This window comes from Odontesthes bonariensis, chromosome 1 (genome assembly GCF_027942865.1).
Source record: "Odontesthes bonariensis isolate fOdoBon6 chromosome 1, fOdoBon6.hap1, whole genome shotgun sequence".
Taxonomy (NCBI): Eukaryota; Metazoa; Chordata; class Actinopteri; order Atheriniformes; family Atherinopsidae; genus Odontesthes; species Odontesthes bonariensis.
The window spans coordinates 29,712,896-29,734,153 of record NC_134506.1 but is presented as its reverse complement, the minus strand read 5'-3'; the positions used below and the strand labels follow the sequence as shown (position 1 = coordinate 29,734,153).

At 41.8% G+C, this 21,258-nt stretch overlaps 1 protein-coding gene across 2 annotated transcripts in view; it reads left to right on the top strand.

The window, feature by feature from the left end:
- Positions 1–21,258, top strand: part of nfatc3a (nuclear factor of activated T cells 3a) — a 57,930-nt gene that overhangs the window by 19,848 nt on the left and 16,824 nt on the right. For both annotated transcript variants that reach the window (XM_075463640.1, XM_075463649.1), the window contains exons 3-6: positions 6,155–6,317; positions 17,394–17,593; positions 18,129–18,301; positions 18,692–18,832. In XM_075463640.1, coding sequence (XP_075319755.1) covers positions 6,155–6,317; positions 17,394–17,593; positions 18,129–18,301; positions 18,692–18,832 — 677 coding nt within the window. The remainder of the gene's footprint in view (positions 1–6,154; positions 6,318–17,393; positions 17,594–18,128; positions 18,302–18,691; positions 18,833–21,258) is intronic.

Below are 21,258 nucleotides of genomic sequence, written 5' to 3'. Positions count from 1 at the left end.
CAAACACCTCCCGAGTCTGAAAGATTCTATCGAATGCTCTTTTTAATTACATTTTCTTAGCAGCACACCATTCTGTCCCTGTCTTTTATTATCTGGGTCCCACATTTTGTTTCTTGCCAATTTCAAAATGTGCATACGTGTATTGAGGGGGAAAAAAAAGCAAAAAAATAATAATACAATTTAGTTGCTCAGTTTCAACATTCAATATAGCTACTTTCAATTAAATATTGAGCTGGATTGATTTAGGAAAACATTGCAATTGGTTTTTGATTATATTTAACAGGCTCTCCCAACTTTTTGGAAAAATTATTTTTACTTTGCTCCCACAAAGCAAACGATTCATACAGATGATTCAATGGGAGAGAAAGTGAGCATTTGTTATTTCATATGGCAGGCACGGCTCATTTCTCATCGGCTCGAGAGACCCCTTTTTTTTCGCAAGCCCATTTGTTATACCCTGTTTCCTGCTTATATTTCAGGTAGACTGGGCAAACAGTCAACGCTTAAGTGTTGGAAGAATAGAATTGTGATAGATGACGTTGTAAATGTAAAAAGCTGAAAGCGAAAAACAAAAAGTGGGTGTGGCCATAAGTCTTTATCTGTATCGTTCTGAACTATTTGTGCGATCACAAGCTTCTGTTGGTCAAGGCTACATAATAGACTTTGGTGTCTTTATGAGTGCTGTTAGCTGTCATAAAGATTGAAAACCCTTTTTGATGTAGAAGCAAAGTGAAAAAAAATTGTTTCAGTTTATCAGAATCATATACTTTGTTAGATGAATAATAGGCCTGTGGTTAGGACTCTACAAAGTGTTCAGTCGTGAGGGAACTTTAACTTTGTATCAGTAGTGGGAATTTGAGTTAAATACACCATAGAGTAATACAGGTTTAGCATGTAGAAGAAAACACACGAACACACACAAGAGGAAGAGCTGGAGTCGGCTGTCTGTTCACAAATGTGTGCGGCAGATGAAGACGTGGCCTTGTTTGTGTGCACTGGCCCCTGGCGCTGTAAATCAGCACAGGGCACATATGGCAAGGGGGCTACCACACACACAGAGACCCATGCGCAGACATAACACAAATGCTTGCTCACATAGACCTAACACTGTACAGACAAAAACGGGGTCAGCTCTATGGTGAGCCACAATTTGATCCTTGCATCTTAACCCTTGTTAAGTGTGTTTTCTCAAAGAGCTAAAACTGTAACAGAATGCATCGTCTACATTGCCGTAAAGTTGGATGCCATAACACAGACAAATGTTTCTGCCGTTTATTTTCATCCTGAAAGTACTTCTTAATATCCATGACTCGCTTATGCTAATAGATGCTCATGTTGGCATAAAAGCCGTTTTAAGTAAAGTAACCTTCTCGGATTCAGATAGGACTTATGGAGGAGAAAATAAGATGGGCTAAAACCCAGTGTACGATTAGACTGGATGCAGAGTTTGTTTGTGCATGCTTGTGAGTTAGTTGTGTTTGGAACAGATGGACCAGGTGCAGTGGGTGGTATTTGGGTTGAGTGGGTGGGATGAAACATGTCTATGAAAAAGATCTTGCCTAACTTACGCCTTACTCTTTGTTCTGTACTCAATGACATATTAATAGTGCACTAAAATCTTTATTTTATGGTGACTGTTCAACCTCTATTATGTAAGCAGTGCTTATGTTATGATGAAATATGACGGCGAAGAAATGACAGTAACGGACAGAAAAATGCAAGAATAGTATAACATTTTGGATGAAGAATGCATTTTCATGGGATTTTTTTGCAGAAGCCAAGACATGATTTAAAAAACAAACACACAAACAAAATAAAACCCATCTGATCCTGAATGGGTATTGAAATGATTTATTTTCTTCTTATTATTGTTATCATTACATGAAAAAGTAGTTTGTGGAACCACCTTAAGTTCAAGTGATGGATTTCTGTATTAGTTTGTCACGGCGTTGTGGAGGAACACACAACAATACACACTACTTTTTAGTAAAATGTTTTCATTTCATTAAGGTTTGATTGCATTTGTTTATCACAGCTTTCTTACAGAGACGTTTTTTTGTTGTTTTTTTTGAAGCGGGGTTGTGTGATTATACTTATGAGTAATTAGCACCTTACCTGCAGTGTTCAGAGCACCGTCTGTGTGGAGAAGCAGGGAGGAATTCTCAGGGGGAAAACGCAAGCTAACAGCCACTGAGAGAATTTTTTTTGCCCATCCATCATCTTACGCTTCTCCAGCGATCGGGTCGCGAGGGCAGCAGCTTGAGCAGAGAAACCCAGGCGTCCCTGTCCCCGACCACTTCCTCCAGCTCTTCCGGGGGAACCCGAGGCGTTCCCAGGCCAGCCGAGAAACATAGTCTCTCCAACGTGTCCTGGGTCTTCCCCGGGGCCTCCTCCCCGTGGGACGGGCCCGGAACACCTCACCAGGGAGGCGTCCAGGAGGCATTCTCACCAGATGCCCGAGCCACCTCATCTCACTCCTCTCGATGCGGATGAGCAGCGGTTCTACTCCGAGCCCCTCCCGGATGACCGAGCTTCTCACCCTATCTCTAAGGGAGAGCCCAGACACCCTGCGGAGGAAACTCATTTCGGCCGCTTGTATTCGCGATCTCATTCTTTCGGTCGCAAGGATAGGAACGTAGATTGACCGGTAAATCAAGAGCTTTGCCTTCTGGGTCAGCTCCTTCTTCACCACGACGGGCCGGTGCAGAGCCCGCATCACTGCGGACGCGGCACTGATCCGTCTGTCAACCTCCTGCTCCACTCGTCCCTCACTCGTGAACAAGACCCCGAGATACTTGAACTCCTCCACTTGGGGAAGGATCTCAATTTTTTCGCCATGGACAAAAAAATCAAACCCTAAAAGTTTCATAGCTGCTCAGCGAGCGCTCCATTTTAGATGTCACAACTGCATTAGACCGTTGTGTACTTTTTCGATATTTTCTCAGCCAAACAACATCTGTGTTGCTCAGCAGCCTTGCAGCATATCCTGCCACGGGTCAGCTGTGTCTCACATTTTTGCCGGTCTAATCCCACAACAACAACGAGACAGTAAAAATGAGCGATTACAAAAGCGAAGGAGACGGCAGGCCTTTTTCTGGGGACACAAGACAAAATCTGTAACAGTTGTTTTAGATGGCGAAAATCTTGACTCTCCCCTGAGAATTCATCCCTTCTTCTCCGAACATACGGTGCTCTGATTGCTGCCTGCTGCAGGTAAGGTACAAACTACTCATAAGTACGTCACATAACCCCACTTATGTCGAAGACTTGCTCGCGCACTCTGGATCGTTCTCCTGTTGCGTTAGCCAGTTTCGGTCAAACTTTTGCCGTCAGATGGCTTCGTGGTTGACTCTAGAATGCTTTTCTATACAGAGGAGTTCATTGTTGACTCGACAACTGCAGAGTGTTCAGCTCTTGTGGCTGCAAAACAAGCCCAAATCCCTCTCCTCCACCACTGTGTTTGACAGCTGGTATGAGGTGTTTGTGCTGATATGCTGCGTTTTCACCAAAGTGATGTTGTGCATCATGGCCAAACATCGCCACCTTGGTCTAGTCTGTCCAAAGGCCATTGCTCCAGAAGTCTTGTAGTTTGTTCAGATGCAACTTTCCAAATCCTAGCCATGCTTTTATATGTTCTTTTAAGAGAGAAGAGCTTTTCTCCTGCAACCCTCCCTAGCAAGTTGTATTTGTTCAGTCTTTTTCTAATTGTGCTGTCCTGAACATTAACATTTAACATGCTAACTGAGGCCTTTAGAGTCTGAGATGTAACGCTTGGGCTTTTATACAGTTTCTGAGTATTGCGCATACGGCCTTGGGGTTATCTTGCAGGGACTTCCACTCCTGGGAAGATTAGCAGCCGTCTTGAATGTTTCCTACTTGTGAATAATCTTTCTCACAGTAGAATGATGGACTCCAGTCAGCCTTATAACCCTTCCCAGATTCATAGACTGTAAGATTATTGATGATGCCTTTCTTCTTTGGAATTGTGTTAAAACACACCTGAATGATCCAGACCTGCAAAATGCCAAAACCTTTTCTTATAGAAGTAGTCGTCATGCTGATGATCAACTACTGATAATCATATGTAGTGGATTAGCAGCATCCAACCGTAGAGCACTCGTCCTCATTCGTTATTTCATGGGACTAGCAATCACGCAGGTTGCGTAGAAACAAGATTCCAGAATTTATCGGACCGACAGGATGCAAGTGGGACCCTAGAGACTATAAAGGAGGCAAAGCTGTGGGAACGTAATTGGACAGGCTGCACCTACACTGTTACTTAGATATTTGAGAAAGGTTACGCTATGTCAGGACATAGTCTACCCCTCCTGCCCTTCTCCGTCACAAGCTCATATTTCTGTCCTCTGCTCTTGTTACCGTAGCAGCACTTCCTTCGTGGTTATGTCATGGCTGCAGAGGAAAACACGAGGGTTAGGATGCTTTTAATACTGTTTGGAACATTAGAGCTTGTTTTTGACCGTGTCACCTGCTGTCAACAATATATTCTTTATTGATTCTGGCATTGAGATTGGCAATCTGACCATTTTTGACCATTACTGATTACTAATGATTACATGTTTTATCATTTCTAATTGGCAGAACAAAGCCATTTAATAAGGCAGAGGAAGACGACTCTAATAAGAACAAGCAAAGCCAAAAGCGGCGGCATAATTAAAAGGCAACAACTTGCAATATGTTCCTGTATTTGCATATGATTTGCATATCCTGGCAGGTGCGTCCTTTTCTCGCAGGTTAATCACTACATTGGTCAGGTTATCTGGAGTATGAAGCTCAGTTCAATTCATTACCACACGGCTTTGTTTAGATAAGGGAGAAGGAATTTCAAGGAAAAATACAGTTCGAAATTACAGGTGAATTGTTCAACCATTTTTTGTTGTTGTTATGCCTTCATTATGCAAACAATATATCTATTCTAGTAAAACAAATGTTTACAATTTGAAAGAAAATCATCATGTATGAATAAGCAAAAAAGGAAAATTAGGTCATTTAGCTATGTTAAACCAGTAATCTATCATAAATGAAACCGTGGTGGAGCAGTGTTTAGGAAACTTCTCTGGGCAACTTCTAAATGCAAATAATTGAGACAGTGGGAGAGATGTTTAGGAAATCATGATAAATATAGTAGAATTTAAGCTTGGTTTATTTTGTGTTGGTGGTCTGATCTGGTATTATTCACTGATTTACATCTTCAGTGAAATTATTCCTTTTTTTTTTTTTCTACCCAGCACGTCGCTCCGAAATCATCATCATCTTTAGTTTATTGTGACATGTTTCCATAAATCCTAATCAACCACAAACAATACAGCAATCAACTAAAAAAAGGCTGTGTTGAAACGAATGCTTGATGTAAAATGGTTCGAAGATAAACTGAGCCAATGCACTAGTTTCTCAGTGTGGACAGCCATTGAGTGTTTTATTTTTGAGTGCAGCTGTTCAAATATGATTGTGGCCTACTCAGATAACCGAAAAAAAGAACACTGAGGAAAAACACACAATGCTTTCCCTTGCAATGCGCCGTACATAAAAATATGCACTTGCATGGTATACATCCAAATCCACACATCGTAATTTATGCGCTGTCTAACTCACATTCTCATCCTACGACCCTTCCCCTGACCTATACGGTAAAACGGCACAGACTCAGAATGAAAAGTCCCATTCAGTAGATGATTCACCCTTAGTGTCTTAACATGACCTATTACAAGTTTTATGTTTAAGAACAGGACTAAAGCATGTGGGCAATCCAGTGATTCACTGTTTGATGGGACAGAAAACACAGCATATAAAACCCTCATTTTGCACCTATTGCACCATGTCTGCCCTCGAAAGGGGAATACCAAATTTTCACCTTTTTATTACATTAGCCTCGAGAAAGGTTGCAGACTTCAGCTATGAGTTCAAGGAAAGTTGCTCTACTTGACCCAACACTGATGCTACAGGATGAACATACCAATGCAGAATCATTTTAAATCTTGAACATATAAAGCCAATCAGATTTTCATTTAGATGTTTTTTTTTTTTGGTAGGTAGCATTGAAAAGGATCCATTCTGTCTTCGTCTTTGAGTTTATAACCAGAATTCTAATGTTGTCTGTGTGCATGTTCATGCTTTTGTTTTGGTATTCCCTCCCCAGGACTTCGTCGCTGCCTCCTCTAGATTGGCCGCTGCCGAGCCAGTTTGGCCAGTATGAGCTGAAGATAGAAGTGCAACCCAAAGCCCACCACCGTGCACACTATGAGACCGAGGGCAGCCGAGGAGCAGTCAAAGCAGCATCTGGTGGCCATCCACTTGTCAAGGTAACATATTTGGGTGTTCTCCCATAGCTTGAGTCTGCTTACTGCCGCTCAGCCATGAGCAAGGTTATAACACCCCACAGTTTTCCATTTAAATTGAAGAAATCTGAAACTTTACTTAGGATTTCAGAGAGTTTGTGTTGAGTTCTGGGGAGTGGTAATGACTGCCGTTAACCCAGCATATAGTAAGTAAATGATGCTTTCAATTGGGACTTTCGTAAATTAAAAATAAATAAATAAATAAATAAATGCTTTAACTTGCAGACTTATTTAGAATAAGAGGCCTCATTCAAACAATCCACCAAGCCACATTAGATACTAAAAGAGATAATTACGCCTGTAAGTGTAGCCACGTGTAACGCATTTTTCTTAATTTCTACTGGTCAGTGCCTTGATTAAAATAAGAAATGAGATTTAAACTGTGTTTTCACTGATTAAGGCGGTAGTTCTTGTTGATTTAAGCAATGGTGCCTTGCGGGGATTTCCCTCTGCATGTGACTGAAATAGAGTATATTGTTTCCTCATAGTTTCTGCAGTTATCTGACAATGATAACCTGATATCTCCTGTACGATCTTTATGAAGGTGTTCTTTCATCTGCTTTTACAGCATCCTCAGCATCCACATATATTCTACTCAAAGTAACATCAGCTTCAAGCAGGTCACTGTGCCGCCTTGTCAATCAGACATCGTCACATGGATCCTCTCTCATAGCAAGTTTGTCAGTCAACCTATTGGTTGAACTGGCTGGGAAGACAGACAGGCAGGCAGGCGGGCAACTGTTACTATATCCCAGTCAGTTGGTCTGTCATTCGATAGCATGCGTGACATGGTAGGTGAAAGAGTCAGAGGAAGAAAGAGAACAAGTGATAGCAGATTTCAGTCTCTTTAATATTTTAAGATTCCAGTGGCGAGCTTTCTGAAAAGGCAGAGTGCTCAACTGTAACCATTTAACTGGACAGCGGACCAACTTTTCAGTCAATAGGATGGCCACCTAGAGCCCACTGACCCCTGATTTTACACACTTGAGTCTAACCTACAGAACAACCACCTGAGTTTATCTCACATTTTGCTTCAAGCGTTCAGTTTTGGTATAGACCTCAATGGTTTATTTGTTATTTTTGTGTTGTCATTTTTTTTGACTGAGTGGGCAAGATGTGTGGCAATTGTTTGGGACCACAGATGGGAAGACGATAAGTCCTAAGGTACAAGCACACCCGATTATGCACATTATGCAAGATCAAGCAATTTAGATAAAATGCAGCACTCGAACAGCTGTGGACACAAAATTTCCTAAGACAACAAGGACATCCAGACTTCTGCAATTTGTTGCTCTAGAAACAGCCTATGTCCTTATACATTCAGTCATGCAGGCTCCCTTCAGGCCAATCATTAACCATTTCTACCTCAGTTAGACCAAGATTCAATCCCACCATATGTGACAATGCATAATTTAGCTGTCAAATTTTTTTTCAACCAAGTGTTGGCCGCGCTTGCCCTCATTTCTTGTCCCCAGAGGGAATTGTTTGGTTCTAGCACTTTACTTGCTGGAGCTAGTAACAAAAAAGATTCATCTTGGTTCAGATGAAGCCAGTGCAAAGCTAACCGAGATGGAATTTGGTTAACTGTAACTTTACTTTAGTCAAGTTTATCTGTGGAAGTCAGTGAAGTTTGTTTTGCCTTAGAGTGATGGGAATAGGGAATGGGAACATTTTTTTTTTTGTTTGTTTTGGTTACAAAAAAAAACTGTGTAGAGAACTGTGTTCTCTCTATTGTTTGTGGTGTTATGTCACTTTTGTTCTTAGTTTTTGTTGGACTAAATCTTGACTACGTTTAGGATCAAAAAAGCAACTCCAGTGGCAACAATGTAGCAGTTGAGATCAAGCAGGCAATGGCAGACTCAAAGATGCAACAGAAGTCAGATTTATTTATGTAGCTCAGCACGACTGACGGATGACTTTGCTTCTCAATGGTTGGAGTAAAAGATTGCAACGATGTGTAAAACGATCCGACTTCACTTTTTCCTCAGCCACCACTGCTAACATTCAAGCAATATGCCTCCACCACCAAAATACATTGTACTTGTACTGAACACGTTCATCAACAAATTTAGAAAAGGCGCTGTCAGACACGGTAGATAAAGAGTGCGAGAGAGGGACACGTGCAACATTTGTTTCTCATCAGCCGTGGTTTGCAGGGGTCTGTGCACAAAGCGAAAGTGTGTGTGGGTGAATGAGTGCCTTTTTGTATATAACACATCTACATCAGATGGCATCCATTATTAATGAATTACTCATATTCCTGAATTGAGAAAAGTTGTCACAATCCCTACACTTTTTTCAGTGTTAATGTTTTTAATACCTCAACACAGTTAACATCCTTCTGTAAACAGCTGATTCAGAAATGACTACAAATTTGAACTTTGTAACTAATCCCCTCTATTAATGATGATGCTAGCCATATAAGGATGGGCTAAATCATGTTTTTTAATGTGGACGGGGGGAAATAAAGACAACGTGTCTTGTACCGTTTCCAGACAGTTGGCAGCAGCACTTGTCCAGCAGGTCTAACAGTTTTTTGTTTGCTAAACATCCATTCTCTGTTTTAAGTGCCCTCTTTAATTTGGTGCACTATACAAGGAACAGCAGTACCTCATTTGAAAGGTCATTTCTTTACCCAAGGTATTGTTTAGACAGAAAACAAATCAGTCTCAAAAACCACATGCACACACTGCACTCTGTATTATCGTTTGAGGGAAGCTCACGCAGCTAAATGCTGGATGTGTGGTTGGACGTCTGCTGAAATAAAAGCAGCAGGAAACTCTCATAGTTATTTGAGAAAATCTCGACGTTATTTAGCCACTGTTTTGACCCAGTATGTTTTCGATGTGAGGGGTTGGACCACTTGCTTGCGTATATCCCATTTCCCAGGTGTACGGTTGGTGTTAGGTAAGGTGCTCCCTGGAGGCAGAGTGTCACAGGTGCCAGCATGTGTGATTCCAGCCTCTCTGCCTCAGAATTACAATTGGTGGTTTGGGCATTTTAAAAACAAATGGTTTGCAAAGAAAATGTGTTACTTTCCAAAAATATGATTTTTGCTGTTATGACCTGGATTCTGTTTTTCTTCTATTCTTTTCTATCCAATTGCCTACTCCACATTTAAAAGCTTAAAAAGATTAAGTATTGTTGAAAACGGTCTGAAACTAATACTGTAGCGCTTTCGATAGAGCGCACATGCCCTGTGCTCTATGAGACCTCTTACTCTCCTTGAGTCCTGACTCTGATGGTGTGATGTCACCTAATGACGGCATATCTGCCATCTGGACATGGTGATGACTTCCTTTTTTTTTTCTTTTTTAGACCACGGCGATGCACAAATCAGTGCACCACTGAGCTGCTTAGTCAGCAGAAAAACGAGAATATCGGAGCTGCGGTGCGAGTGTAATTAACAGGCTTTAAAGATCTAAAAACGTTTGTTTCCTTTTATATCTGGATCAGAATGGCAGGTTACCCTCTGTTTTTGTGTGTTTATGTGTGTGGAGCCTTGGCTCCTCTGGCCCTTTACATTTGTAACATTGAACGAAACAATATTTTCAGTATTTCAGTAAACACACACACAAAAGAATCAATTAGCTGGAGCCTTAAGAAGCAAAGAAATACGAAGTGGATTTTATTGTCCATTAAAGAACACTTGAACATCATTGAAGCCATGTTCGTGCTCATAATTTCAGGGACCAACATCCCCTCACAATCAGTGAATTGCACGCAGAATCCATTAAAGCTATTTTTGTTTAAGAACAGTAACAGTTAAAAATGGAGCACAGTGGAGACTTTGAAGGTGGAATGGCTCTTGGTAAAGTGCACTCCATGTGCAGGGAATAAGGCTGGACAGCAGCTTTCGGTGGAAAGGAAGAAACAAAAGGGGGAAAAAAGAAAAACGGAGAAGATTATTCTCCTCTTGTCTATATTTCAGCTGTGGTTTAAAAGAAGCCGAATGTCACTAGCTTTACTTCCTCTGCGTAATGCTTTCTTAGAAAGAGCACTTTTGGGTGGGAGTCCCAGCAAGAGTGTCAGTGAGTTTGTAACGGAAAGGTTTCTTTTTTAAACTGCAAATAATGAAATGACTGTTTTTTAGGCATTAAACTAAAGTCTTGTCTTTACACAAGGATTTCTCTGTCAATATGTTGTTGGAAATCACCAGGCAAGCACATTTTATTCAGTTGCCCTTCATGTAGGTTTTTTTTCCTTCTTTTAATATATAGAACATTAAAATTTGCCATGCATTTCACTGTGTCCTAGTTTCCGTCAGGGGTCAGGGTCCGTCACCTATTAGCTTGAGTATCGAGGATGTAGATGACTCTGCGTAGAAACGAGTGGCTCAGACATGGCACAGTTCTGTCATTTCTAAACGGTATCGCCGGATGTAGCGGCATTTCAGAGGTTCAGACACAGAAAATAAGATGAACCAATGAACCACTAAGGGAGATCCTTTTGTCTGACCCTATTCCAAAATATATGGGTTTAGTTTCCGTTTGAAATTATACTCTTAGCAAGATGATGTTGTGAGCTTGTACCTCCCGTGTACCAACTTGGATCATTTTGCATTGCATGGTGCCTATTAAACGGTAGACATGCTTTTGACCTCAGTGTCACTGTACTTTGTGCACTGACAGCAGCAATTTCTTATTTTCACTTGCTCATTTAAGTACAACACTGGAGTGTATTGGGAGTTTGACTCCAAGTTGGTTTGTCAATGCTAGTAAGAGCCAGCTGTTGATTAGGGAAGGCAAGGGTCTCAGTTATTCCCATTTCTTCCTGTATGTTTTTTTATTTGATATGTCCTGTAATATATGCAGATATGGTTGACATGATTCCAACTGCAGACCGCCTGAACTTTTGAATACAATTGTATACTGCAAGATAAGTAAATCTGTGGCTGGCTGTTTTAGCCATTCCTCTGGGGCTGGCAGCAGACCTTAATCGGTACACTTGTTGCTAGGAGACCCATAAGTCCAAAGCCTCTCTGACTGAAGGCTGAGGTATCCTTGGGCGTATTTAACCAGCTTATTTGAGTGCTGCTGCACCCACACAATTATAAGAAGCCCCTGTGATACTACCAATTTGGCTACAGATAGAGACCAGCAGACACAACAGGAAAAGGTTGTCAGACACAATAAGGACACTTTCACAATAACACACGAACTACCCGGCACAGGAGCAGAATGACTGCACACCAACACAATGGACAGCTGTGCTGTATTCCAATACAAGAATGGAAAACTAACAAAAAGAAAATGCCATGTGCATCATGAAACCTGGTGCCGCAGTTAATAAATCTAAATGAAGCTATGGTGTTTGGTGGAAAGGATTTGAAAGATAATACCATAGCAGCTCTCCAAGACAGCCTTATGTTTCCACCGGCTTGGATGCATTAAATGATTCTGATCCCAGAGCTCGGATGTGCGGCCATGACCCCATTACTGTCCATTTCAGTCATTCGCTCTCACATTTTCAGCGTCTCTAATCCTTTCTCTTACTCTAGTCCTGTTTTTCTGCTTCTGTTTGTCTGCATTGTTCCCTCTTCCTCTTCCTTTCTGCAATCCCAAAGCTGCTGCCGTACCTCGACGGGTCTCCCCGCCTCTCCAGACGCACGGATAACATTGCAGAGCCGCGCGGTTTGCTCTGTGTGAACTGGCTGGAGCTGGTGTTGCCTTGCCCCAGGGCCGTATTTGATGTAAACACATTGGATGCTTGACTCTCATTTTCTGTAATCAGGCTTAGCACAAGCTGAGAAACGGTTGCTGAGAAGGGGCAAAGGAGAGAGAGTTAGTGAGTTAGTGAGTTAGAGAGAGAGAGAGGAGTGTGAAAGAGTGAGCGAAAGTGGAGGAGGACAGAATGGGAATAAAAGGAATTGAGTCTGGACCAGTCTAGCAAGGCCATATACAGCCCTCACACTGTATACAGTAAATGCTTCTGTCTGTGTGTGAGTGTGTGTGTGAGTGTGTGTGTGAGTGTGCGCGCGTTTGTGCGTGCACATGAGCATGTGCATGTATTGACCTTGTTTAAACAAACAGTCAACCAGCCCCCTGGCTCTCACTGCCCTCCCTAGTGTGCTGGGCAAACAGCAAGCCTGTGTGAGTTGTTCTTTGTGTGTGTCTGTCCATAGATCCCGTGGTGCCACAGAGCCACACCAGGGGAACCCACTGCCAGATAACCTCGCATGACCTTGACCACCATCTCTCCTGTTTTTACATCTGTTGCACACATACACAGAGACACAGACACTCTCTCCTCGTCTCGCACACGTCACAAACCTTTCCAAGGACCACAGTTTACACCAGAGTCCGTGTGCTTAAATCCACACATTCTGACACTCACACTCACTCCCTGACACAAGCTTTTGTAGTTTACACCAATGTGGGTCTATGTAGCTGCTCGCTCATACACACAAACACTCTCACACAGGCATACACACAGGGAGTCTCACCATGGCAACAGTGGAGCAACACAGGGAAACAACTTAGCAGAGTCAGGCGCTCGCTGTGAGAAAGTGTCAAGTTACAGCAGAGGGCTGGAGCTGAGATAGGTGAGAGGGAAGGACGGGGACAGAGAGGGGAGAGTGACAAAAGGAAAACAGAAGGAGGAGGAGGAATGAGGAAGAGATGTTGGGACTGGAGAGCGTGAGGAGAAAAGGTTAAACAAAGAGGATAAAATGTGAAAAAGAGAAACACAGATGATGAGTGGTAGGTTGTTGATGAAGCGCCACATGTAAACAGAGGCTGCAGTGAGCAGGTGATGTTCTACCTCTCAGCTTAGCAGATCTTAATGTCCCATTAATATGATTATTTAATAAATTGTTTTGTGTTTTATTTATTTTCTGTGTTCCAGACAAAAGTTGAGATGATTGGTATGCATCCTGCGTGCCTGTTTACGTATGGATGAAATATTGGAAGATGTTTTTGTTTTTTTTCCCTCGGCATGCACGCCTTATTACGGGCTCAGTGGAACAGATGAAGGCCAAAAATAAGTGGGGACTTTATTTAGTGGACACTCAGTATGTAACCGTATCCAGCAGTTTTATTTTAAGGGAAAGGGTTTATCCAAAACTCGATCCACGGTCAGACGCTGGAAGTCAGAACTTGGTTACGTGCCTCAGTGAACGTCGACCTCGCGTCAGGTGACCGTTTTTAATGTCACTGCGGTTTAATATAAGAACTGATTTCACTGCGGTTTAATATAAGAACTGATTTCACTGCGGTTTAATATAAGAACTGATTTCACTGCGGTTTAATACAAGAACTGATTTCACTGCGGTTTAATATAAGAACTGATTTCACTGGGGTTTAATATAAGAATTGATTTCACTGGGGTTTAATATAAGAACTGATTTCTATCAGGATTGACTTACTTGCCGACTGATCAGTCGGGCTCAGCTCTTTTTGAACAGGCAGAAAGGTGGAGTTGAAAGCACATCAACCACCCTCCCGAGGTATTTCACACTCAACCTTAGATCTAGGAGGTGGCGGAGGGGTGACTATGGAATGTGGAACAATTCAAGGGTGTGTGGTCATGTGCGTTCACATAGAGGAGCTTCCAGTGCCAGGACCACGGTACAATCCATGTGTGCTTGTTTGTATGTCCTGCTGTTTGCAGGTGCTGCTTTACCCGTTTTCTCTACTGAAGGTGCAAATAGGTCCCCTGAAGTGTAGTTAGTTTGCTATTTGGGAAGCTTTAGAGATTTTTATTTTAAGCTGTGGTGCTCCCCTTTCTATTGCTGTCTCAGGGACAAAAAAAAAAGGCCTGTCACCGTTCTTTGAAAGTCCAGGGTAAAAAAAAATCTGTTTATAGATCTGAGGCAGAGAGGCTTTTGCCACTTATATCTCAGTAGATCATTTTTACTACTTTTTATAGTTTACAGTCATTAAGCCACAAATCTTTTCTCAATGAATCTAAACTGAATCAAGGAAACACCAAACAAAGAAATAATAGTGTTTTTTATAGTTAGAATGGCTGAGGCATACTGACTGAATTAGTCCAGTTGTGCAACATGTTTTAGTTTGATTAAAACATGTCACCATTGAGCTGAACTCAGTCCTTCCTTTCTGGTGAGAGTTTTAACTGACAAACTAAGAATAAGTCTTCTAAATAAACATGTTTCGCCTCAACAATTAAGGTTAATGAGATTTGAGAACTAAACTGAAGTATTCAGTACCACGTTTGAAATCAAATCTAGATTGTTTTAGTTTTTTGTTTGTTTTTTGTGCTGCTGTCATTTTTGTGCTTGAAGCTTTTTCATTTTTCTTCCGTCTGTCTGTCCTCTCTCACAGATGCATTCCTCCAGACACTGTTAACTCTTTTCATCCTGTCTGGAACACACATGGTGCCGGGAATAAACATGGTCTGATTTATAGACACACACACACACACACACACACACACACACAAAATGAGTAGTACAGACATGCAGTCATACAGACACATGTGCAACACTGTGTGTGCTCATTCCCACACAGAGTGCAGAAATGATCATAAAACAAGGAAAACAAGCCGCTGGGCTGTTGCGTCTTGTGACTCCTCGTTTCTTTGAATCCAGAGGAATTGTGTCATTTATAGCCGTGAATTCGTTCAGGCCGGACTGCCTAATTACCTGTTAGGTTGTTACGGGCAAGATTTATACTTTCATGTGGCTCTTAAAATCTAATGTGGTTTTAAAAGATGATCCTATTATGGCTTGTTATAGGGACCTCATGCTCTCTTTTTTTTTTTTTTTTTTTTTTTTTTCAATTTAGTGCAACTTCCTTCCAAAAACATTTAATGTTCCCCATATCGTGGTTCGACCTAGTGTGTGGTGGTCCCAGTTTGTCATGTTATGGCGAGAAAGCAAAGTGGAATTATTGCATAAAATGAGGAATATTAAACTTCAAGTTCAGAAGTTTGACTTTGCAAAATGCTCTTCCCTCCTGAGTGTCTGTGTGTTTTTGTTTAAGAGGAAGTGCGACTGGGATTTGATCCTGTCTTCTGCCTCACACTCACCCAACAGCAATGTGAATTACTGACGTCTTTAATTAATCCATCACCTGGTTGTTCTAAAACATCATTCTTACGACGAGGCGAGGGAGCGTAAACACACCTCGGGGTTGGGAGTTTTAGCTTTAAAAGAATCTGTTTTCAAAATTGCAGTTTGCAATGATTTGCCCCTACAAATCAAGCCCTTTCCATCCAGGAATCTACCTGACTAACAGGAGATTTCCTTTATGACGATCCAATAGGATAACGCTTTTTACTTGGCTAAGCAAAAGTTTAAAAGTTTTTTTTTTTTTTTTTTTTTTCTAAAGATCAAATCACAATCTTACCCTAACCTAATAACCCAACCTATAAGCTAAAGCTTTGCTTCTTTCTGTTTGTGCCAGGGATTGTGTAATTATTATACTCTTTTGTAATAAGTTTCTTTAGCTTCCTCAATTGAACCATTTGGTGAAGCTTCTTTTCTGCACTCACTTGGAAGCGTGAACGTCATGTGACGGTGACCTGTCTGGGCCGGACACTTTCACAATCTGCACGGCTTTTCTTAGATTTGTGAGTGTGCGACACTGTGTTTGCTTAGCCAGCTCTGATTTGCCGTTCGCTGCGTCAACTTGTGTGTGGCTTCAGTTTCTACGCTTCATTAGTCTGAGACACTGAAAGTGAAAGAGCAAGATTCATATTAGGATTTAGACGATGAGAGCTATGGCTGTACTGGTTAATAACAAAAGTTAAGACACTTCATTGTTTTCAAGCACTAATGAATAGTTTAATTTTGTTCACTTCCCAGAAATATATACGTTTTTCCTGTATTGTTTAAAATTGGTGCCTGTGTAGGACCAGTGGGTCCTTATTGAGTTCAGTTGCTCTTAGTAAATGCAAGGGTTTTATTGAGCTCAGAACAGTGAATCACTATTAAGAGCCTGGCTAGTATCTGCCTCTAGAGGCTCGTCCTCTAACATAGCTCGCTGTAAACACAACATATTTCAGCTTTTCCATGTCTTGGTTCAACTTAGGCACCCCCATAGCTCAATATCCTTCACCACAGGGGACGGTCTTGGAAGCAACAAGTAAAAGTATAAGGAGGGAAGTTGCAAAAAAATGAGCACAAGCTGCTGCTAAATAGAGATGTTTGTGTTTTAAAATAGCTTATGACAAACACCAAGCCACACCGCCTGCCTGTGTTTTCATGCACCAAACATTTTGTACCAGACACCGACACAGAGGTGGATGACGCATACCTGCGAGGAGGAAGGCGTCAGCAGTGGCCAGCTGTGGTGGCGTTGAGGCTTGGCAGTTCCGGGGGGAGGGGGGGGAACGGGAATGAAAGGCCTTGTTTCTTCTCTGTTGGCCTCAGCGGGCCGCCCTCCATCCGAGCTGGAGGTGTGGTTGCTTGAGAGCAGTGTGTTGGGAGCACGCGTGTGAGGGCTGATGCCATCCTGCCGTCATTGGGTCTGCCAAATACAACATTACAACAGTGGTGGGATTGTGAGGTCTGTGTGTTTGTTCTGTTCCTCTGTTAAGGAAAGGTCCTGCTCTCCTCTCCATCTTCCCCTTGTCTACTTCCAATATGCAATGCTTTTCCCTCATTAAAGACTCTCCTCTCTGATTGGAGACCAGGGTGCCAGCGCTGAGAGACAGCTGGAGAGGACGACGGCAGCAGCTTGCTCAGTGCCAACCATTTTGGCACTCATGAAACATTTGAATTGAAAAGACTGCTGACATTTTTGCTGGCATCTTCTGAACCACACACACACAAAAAAAGAACCAAAACATTTAAAGTGTATGTGTTCTCGGAGAATAAGTATAGTGTCTTGCGCATTTTAAACTTTGCCTTTCGGATTCCCCTATTTGTCAGCAACAAGCCGGTGGTCCAAAGTGCCAAACGAATTGCTGAGGAATATCACAACACCCTAAACCTGCCATTTAGAGTCCCTGAGAAAAATGTAGCCTTTTGAATCTAATGGAAATGTTTTTTTGTTCACACATCTCGCCTGGAACCCAAGGACTCACATCTGTTCCTGTTGTGTTTTTTTTCTGTGTCCGTCTGTCTTGTCTTAGCTCAATGGCTACAGCGAGAAGCCCGTCAACCTGCAGATGTTCATCGGAACAGCAGATGACCGTTACTTGAGGTCGCACGCCTTCTACCAGGTGCATCGGATCACCGGGAAAACTGTAGCCACGGCTAGCCAAGAAATTTTGGTCTCCAGCACCAAGGTTCTCGAAATTCCTCTCCTTCCTGAAAACAACATGTCAGCCAGGTAGATGTCAGAAGCACTTTCGGGGTTACATTATTCATGAAGGTATTATGAGCTTACCACCGTGAAGGAGGTGCTAGCCAAGAAAAAGTTACCACGTTTACGATTACACATGAGTTGTAATAGCTTCCAAAGGGGATTTTTATAGATTTCCTTAATTTAAACCAATAAGAAGATTAAGTACAGAGGGAAAATATGAGGGTTTCCTATAGAGCATAGGAAACTAATTTTATTGATAGTTTCACGACCTGAAACATCCAAATAGTTGTATTTGTACAAGATCTGGTTTCATTTACACTGGAATTCTTAAGAAGGAATTTGGTAGGGATTTTCTCGTTTATAGCTGTAATAAATCATATTCACGGGCATTTTTTTGTTTTCTGATTCCACACTCGGAGCGCTGGTTCTCATTGCCAATCTCTTGCTGGGCTTGTGGGTTGTTTTATCACCCCTGGGCATTAACTGCCTAAATATGTCTGAAATGCCGACCATCCTGATGGTGCCGCAGAGGGCCAACTATTTTCCCTTTACCTTGCAGTATTGACTGCGCTGGCATACTTAAGCTACGGAACTCAGACATCGAGCTGCGGAAGGGAGAGACGGATATAGGAAGAAAGAACACACGGGTCCGTGTGGTTTTCCGGGTGCACATCCCCCAAGCCAATGGGAAGGTGCTGTCGCTGCAGGCCGCCTCCATTCCTGTGGAGTGTTGTGAGTTTCATTTTTTATTTATTTATTTTGTCTGAGTCTCACAAACATGAAAGCATTTATTAACATTTTTATGTAGGAGATGCAAGATAATGCTTGTAGACAAGCAAATACCTTTTCACACATGCTTCTGTCTTATGTTTTCTCTCATTGAAAGTAACTCTTTATAAGAACATCTGACCTTGTGCTCATATATGCACAGACACGCACACACACACACACACATATGTATGCATATATATATATGATAAATAAAGATTTTAAATGCTTCTACTTGTCTGTTTAGAGAGGAGTTGAAACTGTAGTAAATTCTGATGGCATGTTACATTGCAACACATGATTTTACACTCTGTTGTCCACCTTTTTCTTTGTCTTTGTCTTTGTCTCTCCCAGCTCAGCGTTCAGCTCAAGAGCTGCCGCAGGTTGAGAAATCCAGTCTGACCAGCTGTCTGGTCAGCGGGGGAGAGGAGATGGTCATCACTGGCTCCAACTTCTTCCCAGAGTCCAAGGTCATCTTCCTGGAGAAAGGCCCTGGTAATAATTGTGTCTGTGCAACAGCTTAGCCTTGAACGGTCTTTGCCAAAACAGTGTGTGTCAGTCACCATGTAAATGATCTTTTATATGGTGAGTGACAAATTTTTCTCAAAAGCCACTTTGAGTAAAATGAGTAATGTCCAAACCTAGTTATCTAAACAATTGTTGTAGTGAAATGATCTCTCTGGGAAATTCTTTTTTTACTCCTCCTCTACCAGCTAGACCCCTTCAAGACACTTTTCATTAATGGTGTAAGTGTCCTGTGTTGTAACACATTGATTCCAGTGTTACAACTAAAAGTAAAGAGTGAAAATAACTATATCTCACAAAAGACAACCCCAGACTTCTAGTCTTAGAAATGTTCCACTGTATCAGTGAATTTATCATTAGCTTATTTGCCTCCAAAAAACACTTCAGTTCCCAACCAGGCATTTTTATTTTTATTTTTTTTTAAATATTGACCAGATTAGTACGTTCATGGGTGATGTTGTGCAGTGGCTGGCGTACTCACTAATGCTGCCAGGTCTTTTTCTGTGTTTATATGTTCTCAATGCGCCTGCATGTGTTTTTTCTGCGGGTGCTCCTATTTCCTCCCGCAGCCTAACGACATCTGTGTTAGGTGAATAGTTATTCTCAGATGGTGTTCATGGCTGTCTGTCTCTTTGTCAACTGGGATAGGCCCCAGCCTTCAAAAAACCCTGAACAGGATGAAGAAAATCGATGGATGTTTTTTTTATATATCAAAATCTGCCTACCATTGGAGTATTTTTTGCCCAAAATAAATGTAGGGAAAAGTTGAAATTAAATTAAAGTACAGTCGTAAATAAGATGGAATTGTTGTGGTCTCCATCTTATATTGGTGGGTTGCTTGTTCCACAGGTGTAGAAAGTTGGTTGGGGGGGCTTGTTGACTTTGCAAATTACAGAAATCTGTTAAGATCTACAACTGTAGGCAGAAGATTTACTTAAGCTGCCTGTGGTATTTAACCTGTTTCTTTTAAGTCACAGTTTCTCTCTGGCTTATCTTTTCTCTCTTCTCCGTTGTACGCCCCACTATGATGAAGCACATGTAATAAGTGGGATGGAAATTTTAAAAGTAGGACATTTGTCGAACCAGTCTCTACCTGCCCAAGGTAGCTCTGTGATGTGGAGCAACAGATTCAAGTTCACACATGGCAGAAAGTCGAGTGGGTTTTGTCTTTGTAAGCGAGCGCATTTCTCGAAAATTTACCAGAGGAAAGAAAAGATATGCCAAGAGGAATGTGTTGGAAGTCCTTTTAGGCGTAGCAGGTGAAGCATGGCAGAGAAAAGTAGCTAATGGAAACCTTTGAGAGGCGTAGCTGGGGTTAGGAGAAAAGTTGGGCCCCATAGTGCACGAAGGCATTGGACTGTGGAAAGAGACGGGCACAGTATGAGAGTAAAGAGGGAGCAAGATGTCGACTGGAATCCTGCAAAATGATCCCCCTCATCATAACTAATCCTCCAGCTTTAGTGAAGAAAGACACTGATTGGGGTGAGCGTAGAAATGGAAGAAAAGAATGTTAGAGAGACATTCAGGCATTGACGGATATTGTTCCACTATTTCCCGTAGTCTAAAGATGAAAACAGATTCACTACTGCTGGTTTACTGCAAACATTATGTGATGGCTCTGGAATACATGCACAAAAAGAGACCGCTGACAAAAAAATGAATCACTGCAATTAATAAAATGGGAAAGGTTTGGTACAGCTTTAGTATTTTGATCCTTTAGAATAACCTTTACTGGGGTGGTCGGTGGCTCAGTGGGTACAGCAGGCACCCCATGTACAGAGGCTACAGTCCTCGCTGCAGCTGGCCCCGGTTCGAGTCCCGCACCGGACGTCCCTTTACTGCATGTCATTCCCCCTTTCTCTGCCCCTGCTTCCTGTCTCTCTCCAACTGTCCTGTCCATTAAAGGCATAAAAAGCCCAAAAAAATTATTAAAAAAAAGAATAACCTTTACTTGTAATTCTTTAAATCATTTGGACAACAACGCTATGCATACTGCTGAGTTTGAACTACCAGTTCTTATGACCCACCCAGTGGAATGGCTTCACTCAAGGGAAGTAAAGTCTGTTTTCTTTACTTTATCTTGTGTGGTGGTTTTTTATTTTTCTTCTGCAATTGGTGCGGTGCCAGAACATCAGAACATCTTTGAGGGAAGAGAGCCAAATAAAAAAAATGTATCTGTTTATTATTTCTTTATTTATTTGTTCATTCATTCATCCATTTAGTTCTCTGCTGTTTGTAATATTGAGGCTTTGAGAGAGCGTGTGTGTTCAGATAAAAACGGGTCCAACAATCATCTTTAACCCTCAGGGGTGGGTGTACTTACATTCAGCACACACACACACACATAATTACAGAACTTATTTTTAGAGTCACTAACACTGAAATTAGAATAAGTC